The 22,971-nt window shown below is 46.6% G+C and overlaps 1 protein-coding gene across 6 annotated transcripts; it reads right to left on the bottom strand.

Annotated features, from left to right (window-relative positions):
- Nucleotides 1–19: 19 nt before the first annotated feature.
- Zbtb5 (zinc finger and BTB domain containing 5) lies at nucleotides 20–22,666 on the bottom strand. 6 transcript variants are annotated; one of them, XM_063287335.1, is made up of 3 exons: nucleotides 21,086–22,666; nucleotides 2,121–4,167; nucleotides 20–856 (listed from the first exon to the last, which is right to left on the bottom strand). In XM_063287335.1, exon 2 carries the CDS (start codon nucleotides 4,161–4,163, stop codon nucleotides 2,151–2,153), a length of 2,013 nt encoding a protein of 670 aa, XP_063143405.1. In that variant the 5' UTR covers nucleotides 4,164–4,167; nucleotides 21,086–22,666; the 3' UTR covers nucleotides 20–856; nucleotides 2,121–2,150. The 6 variants fall into 6 exon arrangements, with proteins under 6 accessions (XP_063143405.1, XP_063143404.1, XP_063143403.1 ...); XM_063287334.1 differs by lacking the exon at nucleotides 21,086–22,666 and adding an exon at nucleotides 20,493–20,630; XM_063287333.1 differs by lacking the exon at nucleotides 21,086–22,666 and adding an exon at nucleotides 19,211–20,569.
- Nucleotides 22,667–22,971: the final 305 nt, after the last annotated feature.

A 22,971-nucleotide genomic window follows, 5' to 3' on the forward strand; every position in this document is an offset into this window, starting at 1 on the left:
TAGCAAAGGAGACCGTGTGTTTAGAGGCATGAATATGACAAATTTTTAATTTTAAAATGTTTCGACCAGCATTAGCACCCGACGGGCGCCTCTACACTCGATGCCATCTCCAGAAGATTGTACATGATTATTCCGGGTTATCGTTAAGGCTAAACATCAAAAGTCAGGCCCCCAGTCCCAGTCAGAATCCCAGTGAAACTCCAGGTCCCAGCAGCCCTGGGCTAGTTTCCCAGGGACCCTGGGGCAGCTTTGAGTGCTGCAGCATGTTGGAGGACACTGGCCTCAAGCTTGCTTCTCACATGAAGAGACTGACTACGAGGTAGATGAGATTCCAGGTCCACCCAGCAGCAGAGGCAGGCAGGCACCATCGAGTGCCGGCACTGGCCCCAGAGCAAAGTCCGCTTGTATCGAAGCTGAGGTGAGTAGACTCGAAGCACCACATCTTTAAGACAGGAGGGACAACTGCTACTTTATGCCTGTGACATTGGCTCCTCACCAGTCCTCCATGCTGACTGCCTGACTCCTACTGGTCCCTATGAAGGTGGATGGAGAGATCCACCTGCATCGAGTGTCAACGGGTGCTGACAATAAGCCACACCACATTTCTCAAGTGACCCACTGCCTTCAGTGGTCTCTTCCCCCCACACTGCTCAGCAGGAGGCCAGCTTCCCATTCGGGCTCTTCCTGGGAATCAGTTCGGATGCCATGCCCTCTAGGAGCATCACCGGTCGGGCCACAGCTTCATGGTCACATCAGCCAGAGAGGACACATGCTCACTTCTGTCTTAGGATATACAGACATGTGGCTCTCTAAAGTTAATGAATTTCTCTGAACTGCATACAATGGTTTGGTATCTCTGAAAAAAGTATGAGAAGAATTCTTGTTAAACTTGAGCTTACAGATACGTGTGAACCTGTGCTGTTCTCCTGGGTGCACGTCAGGATGCAGCAACCTGACAGCATGGTGATCAGTGGACAGGAAGGCAGCGGATAGAGAGACCCTGACAGAGAATTGAATGCCACTCCTAGAACCTTGGATATTTTTGGTGAATTCTATGCTGTAGGCTGCCTGACTCTTCCAGAGCCTGTAAAGAACTGAGACACGTATGCTACTACACTTAAGTTTCAAATGACTCGACGCTGAGTTAAAGGAGCCACACCACTGAAAGCTGAGGCGAGGCTTTGAGAGCCCAGCACAGAACAGGAACAAAAGCACAGCAGCAGTAGCACCGCTGAGGCTGGTTGACTGGTTACGCCCAGGAGAGGCGTTCTATAGGGCTTGGGGGTGACGGTGGCAATGTCAAGACCAGCTGATCGTGGGTGGCCTGGGGCATCCGGTGCAGTGAAAGGCAAATGCACCATGAGAACCCATACACAGGACTCCATATCACCAGAATAAAGACAGACACCAGCTTCCCACTTACGTCAAACAAATATAGCATCGGAATTACACGTTGGTTCAAACACTGCTAACACAGCACGTACAGAAACACCTCACTGTCACTCCCTACAAGTACATACTCCACTTATAACTTTAGTTTTTAGGACAAATAAAAAAAATTACTAAAAACACCTATGCTAGAGAGAGGTACTCAAAGGTACGTACACCTGTTATCAAGGGCACATCTACCTGGACCCAGTGTGAGCACCATCGGAGGGCAGTGCCTGCGACTGCCAACTCGGATAAGAAGTAAAAAACACAGTCCTTCTGAGGCCCGGGACTAGCTCAGGATACACTTTGGCATCTGTGGCAGACAGGCTTGTCACCAGGGCCTTTTGTCAGATAGCACCAAGTCACCTGGTTACACATAGGCTTTGCACGGCTGTCCAGGGATGGAATACTGCCATCACGGGACACAGGAAATTTAATTAAATGCTCCACAGAGCTTTAAAATAGTGTTAAAATGTTTTCTGCACTTCCGTTTTTAAATGTGACACTCTTAACAATGACAAACTACTTTACGACTGCATTCCTCCACCCTAAGAAATGCGCAGGTAAGTGCTACACTAACAGTTCTCTGCTTACTACTGGCGGAAATTCACGAAAGCCACCGGACAGCTCAGACCCCGAGTCCAGGGCAAGAGCTGCCTGCCGGCATTGGTTTTAGCTCCAGTGCAGACCTGGCCTGTGCCGTCCCCCGAGGACAGCCATCAGAGCAGAGTGCTGGGGAGGTTGCTGCTCTGCCAGCGCAGGCAGGTCGTCTTCGAGTGCTTATAGAGGTGGCTGGACTGACTGAACCTTTTGCCGCACTTGAGGCAGGCGTACGGCTTTTCTCCTGTGTGGACTCGGATGTGCTTCTTGCAGTCTGTCAAAGTCAGGAAAGTTTTACAGCAGATCTTGCAGGCATACTTTCGAGCTCCCTCCACAACCAGGACATTGTGCTCTGATAAGGCCTTCTTGCACTTGGACAAGACATCCGCAGATGCCCTGGTCAACTGCGGAGGGCCAGGCTGGGAAGAGTGGCCATTTTCAAATGAGCTGGCCCCGTTCATCATTAGCTGGGAACTGGCTTGGTTTTCAGAGATCTGTGAGCTCCTGACAGAAGTTACGACTGGCATTTTGGGAGCTATTCGTCGGTAGTATGGAAAGTTACTGGCTCCTCCTCTTGGGGAACCCATCATGGCCCTGGAGAAGGAAGAGTGGAGACCCAAACCAGACCTGGGAAAGTCCATCCCAAATTGCTCTCCTTGGTAGCCTGAGGTCTGCACACAGGGCAGGCCCATCACCTCCTGCACAGGCCTGACAAAGTGGGAGTCTGCAGGCTCACTGAATGGGTTCTCTACATGGGAACCAGGGGCAGAGGACGGCCCACCTGCTGGCCCAGCCTCTGGACTCAGCAAGTACGGGGCCTCGCCTTCCAGCCTGCAGTCACTGGTGGTGTTTGGGAGGTTGTCGTCAGTGCTCTGACTTGTGCTGAAGTTACTCCCCCTGCTCTTGTTGAGAAAGTTGGAAATACTAAAAGAGGTCTTATGTTCTAGATTATTTGTGACTTCCAAGATGTGGATGTCCCCGACCCTGTCAGTGCTGGACTGGGGATCTGAAAAGCTCCGATCACTGCTTTCGGGGCTGAGGTCTATCTTTTCGGCACTGACCACCACTCCCTCTACCTCCACAGACTCACTGCCCTCTGCTTGGGAGGTCACATCGCTCACTTCATCCTGCGGCTCGGGAGAGCTCAGGGGCTCGGACTTCACCACCACTCTCATGTGCTCCTTCTCCCCAAGGCCAACCTCAGGATTTTCACACTGGAAACTGCCTTTCTCAGCTACAGCTTCTTGTTCAAAACTAGTTTCAACCTGAGTTGCACGAGAGGCCATGTTGCCAGCACTGCCATCTGACTGGCTGGGCATTTGGGCATCTTCTTGAGCACCGAAAGGCCGATCAAACATCATAGCGCTGTCCTCCTGGTTGTCAGCCATCCCATCGGGTTTAGGATTATCCACAATTTTCAGAGAATCTGGGGAGAAGAATTCCTCCCGGGAATGAACTCCCGAAGGCCCGCTCTCTGGAGTAACATCTGAAATGGCAGATTCATCCATGGAGGATCGGAGGCGCTGCCGGGCCCGTTCTTCCACAGTCTGTTTGCGCTTGTGAAGGCGTCTCATGGGGAAGGGTGTCCGCTGGTCCAGATTGTTGCGCATGGATGAGCTCATGGGGGCTGATGGCTCCTCGCCACTCTGGCTGGAACTAAGGGCTGAGCTCACGATGCTCAGTCCCAGCTGCTGCAGCATAAAAGAGCGCTGCATGCGGGCACTCTGCTCCTGGACACGCTCACTGGGGGGAGACATGGGGAGCGTCCTTGTCGTCAGGTAATGTTTACACGCCTTCACCACAGAGTTCAAATGCAGGTGAGAGGCTGCCAATAAGACATCCATGACGTTGCTCTCCCCTAGCATAAGGGTGGAGGTGTACATCATGTCAATCAGGGCAGCAAAGGCCTCTGCTGTCACCACCTCACTATCCAGCTGGATCATGTTCATGGTTTGATCTCCTTCTGCCACTGAGAACAGGGCCCGGAAATGCGTGCTGCATGCGGCCAGCACAGAGCGGTGGGCTTTGAAGTGCCTGTTTCCCACTACGATGACACAGTCACAGAGCTGCCCATGAAGTCTCTGGTAGTTCAACTGCTGAAAGATCTGCTCAAAGTGACCAGGAAAATCCATTGTCCTATACAAGACACAGGAAAACCGTGTTAAGACCTAACAAAGCTCAACTCAGAACCAGAACATCAATGCACTCAGAAGTGTGTTAGCCAGGCCACAGTGGCACAAGCCTTTAATCCCAGCACTCAGATCTCTGAGTTCAAGGCCAGCCTGATCTACAGAGTGAGTTCTAGGACACCCAGGGCTACACAGAGAAACCCTGTCTCAGAAAAAAAGGAGGGAGAGGGGAGGCTGACAAGAAGGTTCAGCCAGTTAATATTCCTGATGCCAAGGCTGACAAACTGAAGTTTCATCCCTGGGTCCCACATGGAGGAAAAGGAGAAAAGCTGAGCTGTGACCACTAAACACCCACCAGGAGACAGACATACGCACTCATACAAATCAGTGCAATTTTAAACAACTTTAAAGGATGGCTGGCCACATTCGGAGCTTTTAAAGCTTATGACATCTAGTAACGTCATATAAGTGGTACCTACATATAAGACCTTGTCAACTAAGGGGCAAAAGTCAGTTCAGCTCGAGCTCCAGATCCATTAGCCCTTCATGTAACTTGCTTAGAACACTGAGGGTCTCTGTTAGAAAAGCCCCACTGAAAGCTGTTAGCAGCCAGCATTCCCGAGAACAGTGAATTCCAGCAGCCTTAGCAACCTTAGTGAAAAGGCCGAGTCGATAGTGGAGAGGATTACTAGCTATAGAGACGGGGCAGACTGCAAATATGCCCTCCCCTCCCACACCCCTTACTGCAGTCCTGAAGCCAGCACCAAGGGCACTGCCTTTTGGAGGGGTTGGGGTTTTTTAAAGGTATAAAGCAGGGCTGGAGAGATGCCTCAGCAGTTAAGAGCAGTAACTGCCCTTCCAGAGGACCCCAGTTCAATTCCCAGCAACCACATGGTGACTCCCAACCTCTGTAACTCCAGTTCCAGGGGAACTGATGACCTCTTCTGGCCTACTGCATACATGGTACAAAGACATATGTAGAAGTAAGAACTCATGTGCATGAAATAAAAAAAATAAATACAAGCTAAAAAATAAAATAAAACCAGGGCACAGCAAAGGTATATGTACAGTGGTTAATACTGAACTGGAGCTGGGATGGTGGGACCCCAGTGTGTGACAGAAATGTATCAAGTTCAGCTGTGCTCAGTGTTATAACTTACAAACTTGCTAGAAGTACATGGATCATATGGATAAAATGTTTTACAGTAATACCTTACAATGTAAAACACAAAACAAAAAACAATAGATTCTATCTTAAAAATAATAGGAAATAACAGAAGAGGAAGTGAGGCCACAAAGAAGCCTGACTCAAAGCCATGCTCTCAGAAATGACAGGGCACCTACAGAACTAGGCAAAATGACTGCTTACAATTTCACTTAGGGTTTATAAATAAGTCTTCCTTTAGGTAGCATGTGTCGTTTCTTTTTAAAAAGTAGCATTTTTAAAAGATAGGGAAATATTTACAGATAAAACAGTAGGTTTACTTTAACCCTAGTGAGGCACCTCTGGAGCTTCCTATTGGCTCTATACAGAAACACAAGCCGTCCATTTTGTCTTTGAGGACAGGGAGCTGAATGAATGAACTGCTAAGCCTGGTTCACAGACATCTCCGCAGAACACCTAGCATGTCTAGTACCATAGAGAAACAGACCAGCAAGACGAATCTACACCTCAGGGAGAAAAGACTAATAAACAGACAATTCTAAGGAAGATGTGGGATCCCTGCCTCTGAGAGCCGGGAAGGGGTGCTGAAGCAGACTCTCCTGAGAGCCCAGGAGTGCTGAGTGGAAGCGAAGCTCTGAGTTAGTCTGCAGTTCCTCACCTCCACCACTCCCACCTCAACCTGCTCTGCTCAATGACTCGCAGTGTGAGTGGCCAGGCTTGTCCTTCCCGGGGAGACTGGACATTTGTATGTGTGGGATAACTGGAAAGCCTAATAAAGTACTTGGCTCCCATATGGTAAAACACATCCATCTTCAAGGACAGCCCATTCACTCAGCTTCCATCAGTCTAGCCTTCTCGTCTATGAATGTGAAGGAGCAGCACACTGGGGAAAAGCCTCTAACACAGTGCCAGCACCAGGGGCTGGGGAGATGATGGCTCACTGGTTAAGAGCACTGGCCACGGGGTTGGGGATTTAGCTCAGTGGTAGGAGCGCTTGCCTAGGAAGCGCAAGGCCCTGGATTCGGTCCCCAGCTCCGGGGGGGGGGGGGGGGGGGGGGGGGAAGAGCACTGGCCACTCTTCAGAGGTCACAGGTGATTCCTGTGTGGCTGGTCACAACTGTCTGTAGCTCCACCTCCAGGGGACCTGACACCCTTTTCTGGACTCCCACTGACACCAGGCACACAAGTAATGCAGACATACATGCAGAGAAAATACTCACAACACATAAAATGGAGTAATAATTCTGATGAGAGCAAAGCACCAAATAAACAGAACAGTCGGGGACCATTTGGGACAAACAGAAATGATTAGGGGGAAACTGAGGTCAAAACAAAACAAAGCACCTGCGACCAATGTCCTTAGATAAGGTAGTATGCCCATGGAATAAAAGTACTTTTCCGGGGCTGGGGATTTAGCTCAGTGGTAGAGCGCTTACCTAGGAAGCGCAAGGCCCTGGGTTCGGTCCCCAGCTCCGAAAAAAAGAACCAAAAAAAAAAAAAAAGTACTTTTCCTCCTTTTTTAAAAGATGATTTATTTGTCTTATGTGTAAGGGAGTTTTGTCTAAGGGAGTTTTGTCTGCATGTGTGTCTGTGGGCCGCATGCATGCCGGGTATTGTGGAGGCAGAAGTCACGGCCTGAACTGAACTTGGGGGTGGTCGTGAGCTTCATGTGGTGCTGGCACTGAACCTGAGGAGACCAAGCAGTGCTCCTCTGAGTGCCTGCAGTGGCGTGTCTGTGATCCTGGCTCCAGGGAGGCTGAGGCAGGCAGACTGAGTTCAACGCTAGCCTGTGGGGAGGGGAGAGAAGGAGAAAAGGTACTGGACATTCGAAATGGCAAGGAGTATATTAACAGAATTGGAAGAAAATGGTTGCGCAAACCTCCCAGATTAAGACAAAGGAGAAACAAAATTGAACAAACACAAGATTAGCTAATGAGCTGCCTAACTCTGACCTCAGAAACTCAGACGGAAAATGGAAACGTGATTGAGAAAACAGTGCAGGGTCTGGTGAGTGGCTCCGAAGGTAAGGCACTTCCTGCCCAGACCGGGCTCAGTCCTGGGAGAGAAATGATAACCGAGAGTTGTCCTTGAACTGTGTGTGCACAAGCTCACAAATCACCAATCAATATTATGAAACCTTAAATTAAAAAAGGGTGAGTTTGGGAGCCAGAGGTGGGATTAAAGGTGCACACCACCATGCCTGGATCTAAATTGGCTGGGTAGGATCTAGCCCCAAAACCCCACTCCCTTAACCTGCCATCTCCTAGCACACAGGATTCAGCTCCATTCCACTTCCTGGTGTCTCTAATACTCGAACCATGTATTTCATATTTTTCCTTTCTAAGCTTGCTACGCTTGTTCTTGGCTGGGCTTTTTTGAGACTTCCTTTGCCAATGCAATTAATCTGAGTCTCTTCACCTTAGCCTCAGGCAGATTCTTCAAACAAGGGCAAAAAAGTAGCCACATTCTTCACCAAAATACCACAACAGTCAGTCTCTAGGCCCCATACTGAAATTCCCCACTGAGACCTCTCGGGCCAGTTCTGCACAATTCAAATCACTCTCAGTAATGAGGTCTTCCATATGCCCCCTATGATAGCCCATTAAGCCCTATTAAAGCATTCTACCGCCATCCAAATCCAAAATCTCAAAATCCATTCTTCCGAACAAAGGCATGGTCAGCAATCACAGCGGTACCCAGTCCCTGGGACCAACTTCTGTCTCAGGGTTGTACTGCTACGAACAGACACTGAGACCAAGTTTTATAAAAGACAATTTAATTGTGTCATCATCAAGGTGGGAACAGGCAGCATCTAGGCAGGCATGGTGCAGGAGGAGCTGAGAGTTCTACATCTCCATCTAAAGGAAGACTGATTTCCTGGCAGCCAGGATAGGGTCTTAAAACCCATACCCACAGTGACACACCTACTCCCACAAGGCTACACCTACAAATAATGCCACTCCCTTGGCCAAGCATATTCAAACCACGATAATAGTCTATTTGGTGCCTTTTCAACAACCAGCAGTTGTGAGAAAAATCTGCTTACTTTTTAAAATGTCAGTTGAGAAGAAAAGACCACTTTTCTATAGAAGGTCACTCACTAAAATGCCAAGGTCTGATGCCAGCCCTGCTTTCTACAGAGCACTTACAACCTGAAGCTGGGATCCCAAGAGCACTGTTTTGAAGAAAGTTTCCCATGGTCCACAGACCTTTAACAAGAGGCTACAGATGAGGCGGAAATGACCCACGACAAAGGTTTACATAATAGTGGGAGATAGAACAGGGCATATCTTTAAAACAACAACACAACAGCAGCAGCAGCAGCAGCAGCAGCAGCAGCAGCAGCAGCAGCAGCAGCAGCAGCAGCAGCAGTAACAGCAGCAGCAACAGGGCCAGGCATGATAGCACACCTTTTAAATCTCAGCACTTGGGAGGCAGAGACAGGCAACTTCCAGGGTTACAGAGACCCTGTCTCAAAACAAACAAAAACAAAAAGTTGTTTTCCTACATAGCCCCATGCAGGCCTCAAATGCTGTCTTCCTACCTCAGCTTCCTTGGAAATGTGCATGACTTGTGTAGTTGAGTTGGGGATTCAGGTCAATGGTAGAATGCTTCAAGCTCAAGATTCCAGTTTCATTCTTCAGTTATTCTGTGATGTGTGTCTTCAGAGAAAACTACCCTGAGGCGAGAGGGGAACTGGCCAGAATAAAATGAACTTACTCTGGGCATGGTGGTCAGCTATCTCAGCACTTAGACTAAAGCAGGCCAACTGTGGACTTGACGCCAGCCAGTGTTGCCTATGCCATTGGTCCCAGCACTTCTAAAAGTAGGCTAAGAGGCTATAGAGAGATGGCTCTTGGGTACTGTTACCTGACACTAGCTGGACAACCTCTCACGGCTCCCACTTGTATTCTATTTATGATCTGTCTCAGACATACCTTGGGAACTTTCACACCAAATCCAGCATAGCTCTCCAATCCCTCAAGACTAAAGTCAAAGAGTGGGAACTGGAACCACTTTGGTAGGAGAGGAGATATTCAGGAGCTACCTGAAAATCTGAGTCCCACCCGTAGACAAAGATCCACAGGCAATGAATGACCACAGAGAGAGGGAATTATCCATTCCTCGGGATGAACCTAACTGGTTAGCCAATACAAGTGTTCAGACCTTAATATACACACAGACAACAACAAGTCTCAGTGGGTTGTATTAGTTTATCTGTACATCTAAACAACAACAACAACAACAGCAGCAGCAGCAGCAGCAGCATGATGAGGCCGTCAGACTGAGAGACTGAAAAGGGCAGGGTAGGGGCTTAGTGCTCTTCTGGAAGACCCAGGTTCAATTCTGAGCACCAAAAACATAACTCCAGTTCTAAGAGACCTGACACCCTTTTCTGGCCTGTGAGGGCACCAGGCATGAACGTGTACATAGACAGACACACATACATAGACAGACACACAGGCAGGCAAAACATCCATGCACATAAAATAAAAATAAACCTTTAAATATGTGTGTATACATTTTTAAAGAGAGAGATACTTGTGTGCTTCCACTTGGCTATCAAATGCTACTAAACAGACCCCAGAGAAGTTAAACTGTCTTTGAGAATGCCGCGATGAGAGAGAGAGGGGCCAACACTGCTGTCAGCTAGAAGAGGCACCTGTCTCCCAGGAAAAGTTCACGGTCTGACAACTTACATAAGTGTGTCCCTGTCGTGGTGTCAGCTTCCTGGGAACTGGTAGCACTGTTCTGAAAAGGTGAAAGTAAGGGCCTTCCCTGGTTTGCTGCAACCATTAATAAACCCATTTCCTTTTATTGTTCTGTTTCCCAGTTTCTTCAAGAAGCAATGGTCTCATAAATCTAAATAACCCCCTTCCCCAATAACAGCAGCAAAGGAAGCCACATCTGCACTGAAGGCCATCGAGACTGATAAACCATCAAGACTACGAAGAAATGGACTGTTTCAAACTGAGACCGAAATGCTGTTACTGTTCCCTCCCCATCTTAAAAGATTTATTTATATTTTATGCATATGAGTGTCTTGTCTGCACATGGGCCTGGTACCCTTAGAAGCCAGAAGGGGGCGCTAAATCCCTGCTACTGGAGTTACTGAATCAGTAATCTACCACGTGGGTGCTAGGAACCTAACACAGGTCAGTCCTCTACAACTGGAAAAAATGCTCCTAGCCACTGAGCTCTCGCTCTAGCCCCTGCCCCCACCACCCATTAGTCCCTTTCAATAGCCATCTCCAAACAACTTCTGTATCTAACCCAACATTCTTGTGACTATTGGGTACAACTTTTCATATGAGGGAAGGCAGGATGGCTCAGAGGGTAAAGGTGCTTGCCGCATACGCTTGAAGCCCTGAGTTCAATGCACAAAGGCCATAAAGGTGGGCAGACCCAACTCCACAAAGTTGTCCTCTCACATCCATATATCATGGCACACGTGCTACCTACCCACAATAAATAAATTCAAAAACATCTAGAATGGTTTTGTTATTTTTTAAATCTTTTTTTTAAAAAAAGATTAATTTTATGTATATGAGTACACTGTAACTGTCTTCAGACACACCAGAAGAGGGCATCAGATCCCACTACAGATGGTTGTGAGCCACCATGGAGTTGAAGGGAATTGAACTCAGGACCTCTGGAAGAGCAGTCAGTGCTCTTAACCACTGAGCCATCTCTCCAGCTCTTGTTGTTATTTTTAAGACAAGGTCTCACTAAGTAGTTCTAGCTGTCTTGAAAGTCACCATGTAGACTCAGGATAGTCTCAAACTCAGAAATCTACCCCCTGGATGCTAGGATTAAAGGTATGCACCACTATGCCCCACAACACCTATGTTTTGTCAAATTTAGCAGACCATTAGCTTCTACTAACCCAAAGCTAAGAATGTCAAAGTATCGGAAGTGTACAGAAGACATTTCCTGATGTCCCCACCAATGTACATGGTAAACACACTAATTCATGACTTCCTTTTGTTCTGTGATGACAAAAGTTCATGCGCCCTCTTCCAGCAGAGTATGTTACTCCGGGTAAATAATCAATGTTCACTGCTCTGACTCGGAATAAACCATTTCTTATACTGCTCGGAACAAGAGCTCATTTTTACATTGACACAGCATAATTTATAAAGGCAGAAATAGAGCCATGAGTTAAGGCCAACAAACCTGCAGGTAATACCGGTGTCATTTTCAGTATGTTCTCTGTCCCTAAGTGCCACAGTCAATATTCCAAATGCACGCGCAAAGAGGAATGAATTACTGTGACTCTCAGCAGCCAGCCAAGAGCATGAACATGCAGGAGGCTCTGATTCATGCTGCCTTCATCTGTAATCCCCACAGCAGACCTCACGGGGACTCCAGTGAGAGAGATGTATGCTACTGGGAGGAGCTAGAACCAAGAAGTAGGAGAGGAAAGCAACAGCAGCCAAGTAAGGGCCCAACTTTATGGCAAATTCAGCCTTGGCCTTTTCTAAAAGGGGAGCTCTGGAGCATTAAAAAAAAGGCCTCGGGGTTGGGGATTTAGCTCAGCAGTAGTGCGCTTGCCTAGTGAGCGCAAGGCCCTGGGTTTGGTCCCTAGCTCCGGGGGAAAAAAAGAAGAGAAAAGAAAAGAAAAAAAAAAAAGGCCTCAGAGGCTGGAGATGCTCAATGGTTTAAGAGTGACAGAATCCTTCCAGACTGTAAGCCTGACTTTAAGACCATTTCAGCCTTGGCAACCTCCAAGGTTCATTTTAAGCCCATTCATCCTCCAAGACTGTAAGACAGAACTAAATGAAGTTGTGAGGTGAATATCCCAAATGGTAGGAAACCTGTTAACACTTCCTCACAAGTCAACAGTCAACTAGTACCTCTAAAAAGCTGTTTTTGATCCGTCTCTCTGTCTACAATGTCTTTGGAGGAAACTGCTTTCTACCCCCTACCCCCTTTTTGAGACAGTCTCATGTAGCTATCTCCTCACCCAAGAATGAACTCAAACTTCTGCCACTCCCACCTCTACCTCCAGAATGCTGGGATTAAAGTCTATGATATCAGGATCAAACCTAGGGCTTTGTGGATGCTATGTCAACAGTCTACCAACTCAGCTACATCCGGCCCTTTCCTGCCCACTCTTGAGCCATGTAGTAAAGGTCATACAGCCCATGGTTCTGACAGGTGATTTGGAGTGGCATGGCCAACTTGACACCCACTGCACAGAGGAGAGTTATAATGACCCGAGTCGCGCAGGTTAAAGCCTGCTCTCTGGACTTTTAAGTGATGCTATCAAGGAGATACTGATATCCAGATAAAAACTGTGAGGGAATTTAAGTCTAGCACTGAGGGTAGCCACTTTTACCAACTGGAGAATGAGACCAAAGCAAGAAAAAGCAGTGTTCAAAGAATACATCCCCGGGCTGGAGAGATGGCTTGGCAGTTAAGAGCACTGACTGCTCTTCCAGAGGTCCTGAGTTCAATTCCCAGCAACCACATGGTGGCTCACAACCATCTATAATGAGATCTGATGCCCCCTTCTGATGTCTGACAGCTATAGTGTACTCACATACATAAAATAAATCTTTTTTTAAAAAACCCCAAGACCCAATCATGACTAAAGCTAGTATCACCATAGAACTTCTTGATTTCAGGAGCTGAAGAATTCTCCTTTAACTTTAGTCTATATCAACGTGCCTTTTTCATTACTATAATGAAATACAAGCTCTCATATAAGACACCTCTGGTCAGAGCGGCTATCTCACCTCATGACGGATGGCATCCCAACAGTAAGAATAAAGCAAGAGGAAGAGATCATAGGAAGCCAGAGAGCCCAACATCTTAACATGACTACTCTGGGGACCAAACTTCCAATATATGAATCTCTAGGCGACAACCAAACTATAGTACTTGGCTCATGTCGGATTTTGCCATGTAGTCAAAGATGAGGTTCAAGTTACACTTCTCTGAAAAAAAAAATCTAAGAAACGGCTATTTTAAAACTGTTCTGGAGGGAGGCTGGGAAGATGGCTCAGCAGTTAAAGGTGGAGCACAAGCTGTTCCTCCACAGGACTCCAGTTTGATTCCCAGCACCCGCACAGCAGCTAACAAGCCTTTGTAATTCCAGTTCCAGAAGTCCAGTGCCCACTCTGGCCTCCGTGGGAATCAGGCACTCACATGATCACAGATATATATATATATATATATATATATAGGCAAAACACCCATACAGATATAATAGAATATTCAAAACATCTTTTTAACGCCAGGTGCAATGGATCACATCTATAATCCCACCTCTCAGGAGGATGAGACAGATGGACACCAAATTTGATGCCAGAGTAGACTACAAAGTGAGTTTCAGACCAGCCTGGCCTACATAACAAGGCACTGGCTCAATAATCATATGGGCAAAGCTTTTTGGATAAAAGAAGTATTAAAATTCCCTTAGTTTGTAAGATATAGAATTTGCTACTCTATGTTCTGATAGAAACAACTGGAAATCAAGATCATTGTTACTTAAAACTATTAAGCAACTCTAAGAGAGTCTGAGGTCCAGTCTAAAGGCTTTCAGGGCCTGATAGGTGACTCAGTGGTTGAATGCTTGCTGGTCTTATAGAGGACCTAAGCATGTTCCTAGCTTCACTGGGCAGCTCACAACCATCTGAAATTCCAGCTCTAGGAGACCCATGCCTTCTTTGAGCCTCAGCAGGATTGCACATGCATACATGTAAATAAAAATAAATCTTAAAAAGTACGAATAAAAAATAAAAGTTGTGGGGCTGGGGATTTAGCTCAGTGGTAGAGCGCTTACCTAGCAAGTGCAAGGCCCTGGGTTCGGTCCCCAGCTCCGAAAAAAAAATAAATAAATAAAAGTTGTATGTGAGCTCTCACTGAGCAGATAGGAATTTTACTCCAAAGCGGCCTTTCTAAAACCTTCTAATGAGTGGGGGCGGGGGGGGTTCATGTTTCTTAAATAAATCTCAAAAAATGATTCATTATGGGTATGTATGGCTGGAGGAACAGCAAACAATCTATCACTTGGTACCTCTGACCCACAGTGTGTGTACAGTACAATTATTACCTGAAAAACAGATTTCTAGTAATGTCTAAAGTATGATGAAGAAAATACATTAACACCACTGCTTAGGACATCAGTGTGAATACTCAAAAAACTGGCCATTTTCTCTACAGATTGACCTCCTTAATAATGTTCTACTTTGGGCTGGAGAGATGGTTCAGTGGTTAAGAAAACTGACTGCTCTCCCAGAGGTCCGAGTTCAAATCCCAGCAACCACATGGTGGCTCACAGCCATCTGTAATGAGATCTGATGCCCTCTTCTGGTGTGTCTCAAAGACAGCTACAGTGTACTTATATAAAAAAATCAATAAAGAAATCTTTAAAGGCGAGAGAGAGAGAGAGAGAGAGAGAGAGAGAGAGAGAGAGAATATAAATGTTCCATTCCCAGCAGCCACAGACTTGAGTAGTCTAACTCATGTTCCAGTGGACCCACCCATTTCTAGCCTCTTCATACACGTAGTGCATAGGCACAAATAAGCAAAACAGCCACATGCGTAAGATAGAAATAAATAAATCTAAAACACTACTAAGAAGTAGGGGCTGAAGAAGTTGCTCAGTGTCTACCAGAACTTGCTGCTCTTCTAGAGGACCTGGGTTTGATTCCCAGCACCCACATGGTGGCCCATAACCTCCTGTATATCCAATTCCAGGAGATCCAACTTCTACTCTCCTTAGGCACTGCTCAAATGTGGTGCACAAAGTAGCAGACAAATCATCCATAAACGTAAAATAAAAATAAAGGTGGAAACTAATTAATCAGTGAAAAGTAAAGTAAATGCAGTGTCCAACACACACAATCTCAACACTCAACAAGTGAAGGCAGGAAGATAAGAAGTTAAGGTCGTCCTCCAACACACGAGGCCAACCTGGGCTACATGTGATCCTGTCTCAAAGGGGGGAGCAGGGAGGAGGCAAGACGGCTCAGCAGGTAAAAGCACTTGATGTGCAAGTGAGCAACCAGAGTTCAACTCCTCGACTCCACATAAAGTGGAAGGAAAGAACAGATTCCTGAGAGTTCTCTTACCTCTACACTACGCTTGCACAATGGTGTGCACAGAGCACAAATACCTTCCATTGCATTTTATTCCCAACAGAGGAATTTACTTCTTGCTGGGCACCATGGTTTTCTCCTATAATTTCAGTACTTACAAGGCAGAGAGGTAGGAGGCTGGCAACAAGTTTGGGACCAACCTGATGTACAGAGCAAGTTCCAGGCTACACAGAGCTACAGAGGGAGACTTTGTCTCAAAACAAGGAAGAGAAAGTAAAGGAAGGAAATTTTAATTCTGTTGTTTTTCTGAGATAAAGATTTCTCTGTGTAGCCTTGGCTGTCCCGGAACTCACTCTGTAGACCAGGCTGGCCTTGAACTCAGAGTTCTGCTTGCCTGCCTCCTGAGTTCTGCTTGCCTGCCTCCTGAGTGCTGGGTTCAAAGGTGTGCATCACTTCCTCTGGCTAGAGTATTATTTCTGAGTGGGGGTTGGGGTGACATTTTCTGAGAAAGCGATGTCTAGGTACTGGGGACACTGATATAGGGTTGACAAACAGCCTTCACTGATTCCATTCTGCCCCTCTCTAACTTTGTCCTCCTGGGTTCCCGCTCTGCAGTTACCTTAGATTTTAGGACTAACAGGACAGATGAAAAATCATCTTTAGGACAGAGAAATGGAAGTAACCCTCCTATCAATGGCTGGGAAAGGTCTCCCAGGCCCAAACAGGAGCAAATCACCCCAAGACTAGAACAGAGGTTCTCCTAAAGCAAGAGAAATCTTATGGGAAGCAGATGCAAATGCCAATGGGGCAGCAGCTGCTCTAGAACCAGAACAAGGACAGTGACCAGTCAGACCACTGGCCTGACCAGGATTACCTGCTCTGCCAGCTGTGCAAACTTCAGTCTCTGCCTGTTTCCCTTCCCTACAACATCTCAAGTTCTTGTCAGCCGATACAAGGCAGATCCGCAATCACTGAACCGTCTGCCCTCCCCTACGTGCTCACACCGACTAAAGCTGCTTTTCCACCCTTCACCAATGTTGTGCTTGGTTGGCAATGTTGGGCCAGGTGGGACTGGCCTACTGGGCCTTCTAGAGGTCTTCTGCCCTAAACCTCTAGTAATAGTCTCTTACCAGTAAAAAGGTAGAGGACAGAAAAAGTTAATTTCTTATATTGAGTTTGCTTTTAAAGCAGTATGAGTCACATAAAATTTACGATGTTCAGTATTTGACCATGCTGAGCTGCTTTTGAGCTTCTATTCAATAAGGAATACGACATATGTTACACTAGACGTGCTATGGGTGTGTATATGTGTAGCCTTTCTGGGAGGAGGAAACAGGTTTTGTTTCCCTTGTCATCTTTCCTTGACCTCTCTGTAGTAGAAACTAAAGCAGGATAACAAAAGGTGAATGTCAGGCAATTTTAGAGAAAGATATGTTGAGATGATTTCATTTTATGACTGATTAAGATGTATTGAAAAATCAATTATACCATGTTAACAATATCATATACAGGGGAAAACAGGAAGCAATTCATTCTAGTCATTTTAATTTGAAAAGCTGACTATAAAGGATTTATAAACCCACTTTTTGATTATAAAAATTAACAATTATCATGTATAATTTCCAAAAAGTACACCACCATTTAATCATTCATTAAAGTTTGCAAAACAAATACTTTGTTAATTTTCATTTATATAAGGGCGACCCTCACTCCTCATCAGCTCTTCTTAGTAACAAACTTCAAGAGCATGAAGGCAGATTGGTAAAACTCACTCATTACAATTACAACGAAGTAACTGAGGACAAGTTTTTTAATTGCTCCACATTTTATTAAGCCTAAAATGCCAGTGGCTATAAACTGAACAGTTCTGTGTAACACAAGAAGATGGAAAGGATGCTGTCAGTTTTGTTTGTTTGTTTGGAGACAGGGTCTCCTGACCTGGCATCCAGGGTGCTCGAACCAAAGGTCTGAGCTCCATATAAACATTATCAACTAAGCTATAATAAGCTTACTTATGACATCCTCTCTTCAAAGAAAGTAAAGTTTAATAAATTAGTTTTAGGGCTGGGGAGATGGCTCAGCTGTTAAGAGCACTGACTGCTCTTCCAGAGGTCCCAGGATCAATTCCCAGCATGGCAGTTCACAGCTGCCTGTAACTCCAGTTTCAGGGGATCCCACACCTTCACACAGACATGCACGCAGGCAAAACACTAATGCACCTAAAATATAAATTATTTTTTAAAACCTAGTTTTAGAGTTGAAGAACCACTAGAACCATCACATATTCAATTATGATAGATCAGAAGAAAACTTATCTACAGATAAGCTTGAATACTAAGATCCTAGCATCTCTTCTGTTATACTCAAGTCACTTCTCCCACATAATTTCTAATCTGTTCAGGCCAGTAACAAAAGCTTTTGAAAAAGTTTCCCTCAGTCGTTGAGAGCTTTGGGGGCTGCTTCTAGGAATTTGGCATTTGTCACTGGGCTCAGACAAGGAAGTAGGCTCCGATAAGAATATTAGAAAGAGTGACCGTGGGGTTCCGCTTACTACTTTGCAATCTAACTACCTTGTGTGATCTTTTACTACTTCGCTTGATTACTCTGTCTTTGATCTAAGAACTGACCAGGTTTTTTGGATGTACCCAGAATGATATAAAAGCAGACTGGGAAAGAATAAAGCTGCTTCAGCCTCAGCACCGGCTGAAGTCATGGTATAGTTTTGTCTAGTTTTTTTTTTCCCCTTTTCAGTCCTCACTCCCTCCCTTGAGTCTCTGTTGACTGACTGACCTGGCTTAGTCAGAAGAGGCTGTGGGATCCCTTGGGACTGGAGTTACAAATGTGAGCTACCATGTGGGTGTTTGGCATCAGAAGTAGTTCAGGCATTGCTCCTAACCACTGAGCCATCTCTCCAATTCCCATAATTAAAAAAAAAGTGTTTTAGCAAAGAGAATGATAACTAGAACCCAAAGGCAAGACTAATAAACTGTAAGGAGCAGGAATCTAAGAAGCACCAGGTCTTTGAACATGTGAGAAGGTCACCTCAGACAAAGGTGCAGTGTGGTGCTGCACTCACTCCATCCCTGTTTAACAAGAGCAAGTGCAGCCAAAGAGCTCGGGCTCACACCCAACACCAGGAAAGCGCATTTACAGTTAACTCACATTCTGAGACATTGCTTGAGTTGCATGTTGACATGGAAGCTGTATTTAGGGTTCTTTTTCCCCTTTCTTAGGAAGCTGGAGGCCAACTCAGGAGTCAGCACCACACCACCTTCTGCTGCTCTCACTCAGCACAGAACACAGGACTTTAAAGTTTTTTTTGGTTCTTTTTTTTCCGGAGCTGGGGACCGAACCCAGGGCCTTGTGCTTCCTAGGTAAGCGCTCTACCACTGAGCTAAATCCCCAGCCCCTAAAGTATTTTTTTTAATAGGATATAATTCATGTTAAGAACTTGACATACCAAGTGCATTTTGGTAAATACCAAAACGTACATTTTGCTGTCCAAACAATTTTTTTTAAATTCTTACACTTGGGTAGTCTATAATAGTCTGTTCTGAACACACTGACCCCTAAAAGTGGGAAAATGCCCCATCTATAAAATGCTTTTACCCAAAATCTCATTATTTATTAGTTCAGCAGAATTCTACTGGAGACACACTAACTACCTAGAATAAAATATGGCCAGCACCCCAGCAGACAAAAAAGTTTTGTTTCCACCCAACTTTTAGGGAGGAAAAAAAGGCAAACCTTCAGAAAACAGACTTCTCACAAAGCCCTGGACCATTTATTTGCAAACCCCAAGAGCCCAGAATGAGCCCGCGAGCTATTGACCTTACCTGGCGGGTCACCAAGGCTGCAGCAGCGGCCAGCTCTGTCTCTCTTGTCTTCCCAAGCTTGCTGAGATTTCCAGAAGGGTTAAAGCGGACAGGACAGCGGAAGGCCTTCCTTTGGCTTACAAGCTTTTCTCTAACACTCTCCTCTCTGCCCTCTGTCCTTTCCCCTACGCAGTAAGCCTTTAGCTTACTGCCAACCACAAGACTTTTCAGCAAATGAAAACAAAAATCTCTAGCAAAACAATCAAGTGCCCGGTCCACTTTTTAAAACAATATAAAGCACAGCATGTCATACAAAGACAAATCACCAACGATTAAGGCACAGTATTTTCTTCAATCTCTAAAAGCTAAATGTGTGTAAATACAACTCAACACTACAAGTACATGTTTTAGAAATATTTTGTTTTCAGTCCTTGAAAGCTACGAGTGTTATTAATTTAAATTAACCAGACTCAGAGCACACTACTAAGGTAATCGAGACCTTGCTGAGTCTTTGACCCAAAAATTTTCCTCCAAAAAAAAACCCAAAATGTGCCTCCTACAATATCCTCCACCATGCTCAGAGATAGATTGACCATAGTAAGTGGCACTTTAGATAAAACAAAGCAGGAACCCTTAACCCACTCCCTTATTTCTACTGTTGTTTACATGCAACGCAGTCGGTCCTCCAAAGGGAAGATGGGACCGCTGTCTCTTAACACCGCACCCCACAGGTCCTCGCACGAAGCCTGGAAGAAGTGGCCATTCAATAAATGCTTACTAAACACTTTTATCTAACAAGTTGGGGCATTCCCAAACGCTGACTCCACCCCTGTTGTCCGCCGCCGGCTCCCGAATCCAGACAGCTTATGGCCTTGCTCAGATGAAACGAAACCTCAGCGTTCAGGAAGACCCAGGACAGGAGCAAGAGGGCCACTCGTCTCCATCCCGCAGGGCAGCCGCTCCTCGGCTCATCCCGCCAGGATGCAGATCCGGAGCGAGTTCCCACTGCATACGGAGAGGCTCCATCTCCAGCGGGAGATCCGCAGGGCACTAGTCCCTGCCCCACCCCGCACAGACGCCGGGCGTCGGGACACAGGGGACGCCTGCGCACAAGAACCGGGCTACCACCCGCCTGGCCCCTCCGAGGCGAAGGGTAACAATACCCCTCCGCAGCAAGACAAGGTGGACAGGCGGCCCCGGTATGTCTGCGCGCTCCCCGATGCCTCGGCGCGCTCCCGATGCTCAACCGCCTGCACGTGAGCGCGCCTCGCCAAGGCCACTCTAGCTGATAGGGACGCCTCACCTGAGTCGGGCTCCGCCCCCCTTCTCCTCGCAGGAGGAGGCGGTGGCCCTCCTCCGCTCGGACCGACCCTGTGAAAGGAGGCGGGAAGGTCCAGACTAGCGTCCCCGGCGGCGACTTCCGCCCACCACGCCCCGCCCCTTGCTCCCGGCTCCTTCAGCCCGTTCGCGCGGTTCTTTGAGAACCCAGCGGAGGCCGACAGTAAACGGATGTGAGGTACACAAGTCACCGCCCCCACAAACCTCCAATGGCCAATCATCGGGAGGGCGGGGCCACGGCAGGAGTGACGTCCTGAAAATCTGACCAATCCGCAGCCCCAGAACCCTGGCTGTGTTTACTACCACAGCATCCGTGAGCTCTCTGACCAATCACAATTTGCCTTACAGCATGTAAAATTGATCTCAAAGGCCTTCGAAGGCGGGACTTGTCACTTAGCAACACCAGGTTTGGCCTGTAGAAAAGCTATTTTTGTGTTACACCCAATCAAGACTCAGCATGAATAAGGAAAGCTAGTGTTTTCCGTCTGCTTGAGCCAATCGCAATGACTACTGCCAGCCCCGAGTCCCTCCATTGGCTGGTGCTGACGGCTTTCCTACCTTCGTCCCGCAGTGACCTGGAATCTGAAGAGCTGGTGGCCTCCTCACCCTGCGAGCTGTAGGTTATTTCTAACTTGTTTGGGAAAAGAGAAAAACGAAACCCCAAGGAGCCATTTGAGCCGAATGGATCCCAAAGGCAAGCTTCACGATGAGTAGGAAATGCCGTTGGTCTAATGGTGGTTGGGCGGATCGTCGCCCGCATCACGTCTCAGTTGCTCAGACGTCCCAGCCTAGCAACGGGAGGGTCCGAACCGGCGAGTGCCGCCGGGCTCTGAACTGAGTGACCTCAGGAGGCGACACGCAAGCTTCTAATACCGTTAGAACGGTCGAATACCGCGTCTTGCAAGTCCCTTCCGACGTTAACGCCTGGAAGTGTCCGTGACTTTGGCTTTGTTTAAGGCAATGGTTCATCAGTTGGTGACTTTCAATTGATGGTCAATTCTTGACGTTTTACAGTTCACATACATGTACACCAGCGAGCAGTAAAATCAAGATATATGTTCCGGATTGCTTTTCTGTTGCTTTGATAAAACTGACCAAAGCAGTTTGGAAGAGGAAAGTGTTTATTGGGCTTATCACCATGGTTTCGGAAAGTCATGGAAGGAACTCTAGCAGAAACCATAGACTCACGCTGCCTCCTGGCTTGGGCTCAGCTGTCTTTCTTTTGCTCTGTTCCGCCTGTGTGAGGAAGGACAGGCCACAAGGGATGGACCTTACCAAATCAGTTAGCAAGCAATCCCTCTTCCCAAGTGGCTACAGTAAAAACTAACGAGGACAATATAAAATGCTGACAATAAGCCAAGCACTAATGAAAAACCTTTCCCATATGTAGATCATATGGTAATTCTGTAACTAGATAATATTTCCTATCATCCTATTAGTAAACAACAAACGACAACAAAGCTTGTAAGTCGACACCCTTCCCATTTTTTGGTGGGACTGCCATAGATGTTCTCCTTGAAGAAATCTCAAATTTTAAAATATACATTCTCTTCTTGCTGGCAAATTCTTTCTAAAACCGTACACAACTGAAACAGGGGAAACGTGGGAAGTACAGCTCAGACTGTTCCCCACAGCAATTAGAAGAAAAGGATACAATCTGTGTGTGGACAAGAGTTTTTAAATGCCGGTATATGCATATAATGCTTTCCTCTTGACTAAATGAACCCATGTACATTCAAAATAATACCAGCCTAGGGTAGTTTTCCACCCTTGTTAATAATCACAACACTCTGGAAGCAGGGACAGGGGAGTCAGAAGTTCGAGGCCTGCCTGGACTACTGAGCAAGATTTTGTCCTCCCAAAATAAGGGTCTCCTGAGAGGCTTAATTCAGTGGTAGAATGCTGCCTAACACTCACTTGGGCTCTGTCACTAACACCCAAAATTAAATCCAATAACCTGCACTGGTGGGGCTGGGGACAGGACTTGTATAGCTCCATCAGTAGTAGAAAATCTTCAATCCTGGCACTTAGGAAGGTGATCTCTGGGAGTTCCAGGTTAGCCTGTCCTGTAGTGAATTCCAGGCCAGCCAGATCTGCATAACAAGTCTCTATTGCAAAGGAAAGAAAAGAGAGAGAGAGAGAGAGAGAGAGAGAGAGAGAGAGAGAGAGAGAGAGAGGGAGGGAGGGAGAGAATGAATTTGAAAAAAGGCAGGGCATGTAGTTGAGTGACAGGACGGTTGCCTGGCTGAACGAGGTCCTGGGTTCAATGCTTTCACTTTTGGGGAACATCACAGAAAGCACACCACAGAGAAAAGGCCTACAGGCCACACAAACCTATCAAAGATTCTTCATCTGTCTCGTGCAAAAAACATAATACAGGGCTGAGGAAGTGGCCCCGTTGTTAAGAGCACTGACTGCTGTTCTTCTGAGAGGACCAGGATTCT

This window comes from Rattus norvegicus, chromosome 5, assembly GCF_036323735.1.
Source record: "Rattus norvegicus strain BN/NHsdMcwi chromosome 5, GRCr8, whole genome shotgun sequence".
Lineage (NCBI taxonomy): Eukaryota > Metazoa > Chordata > Mammalia > Rodentia > Muridae > Rattus > Rattus norvegicus.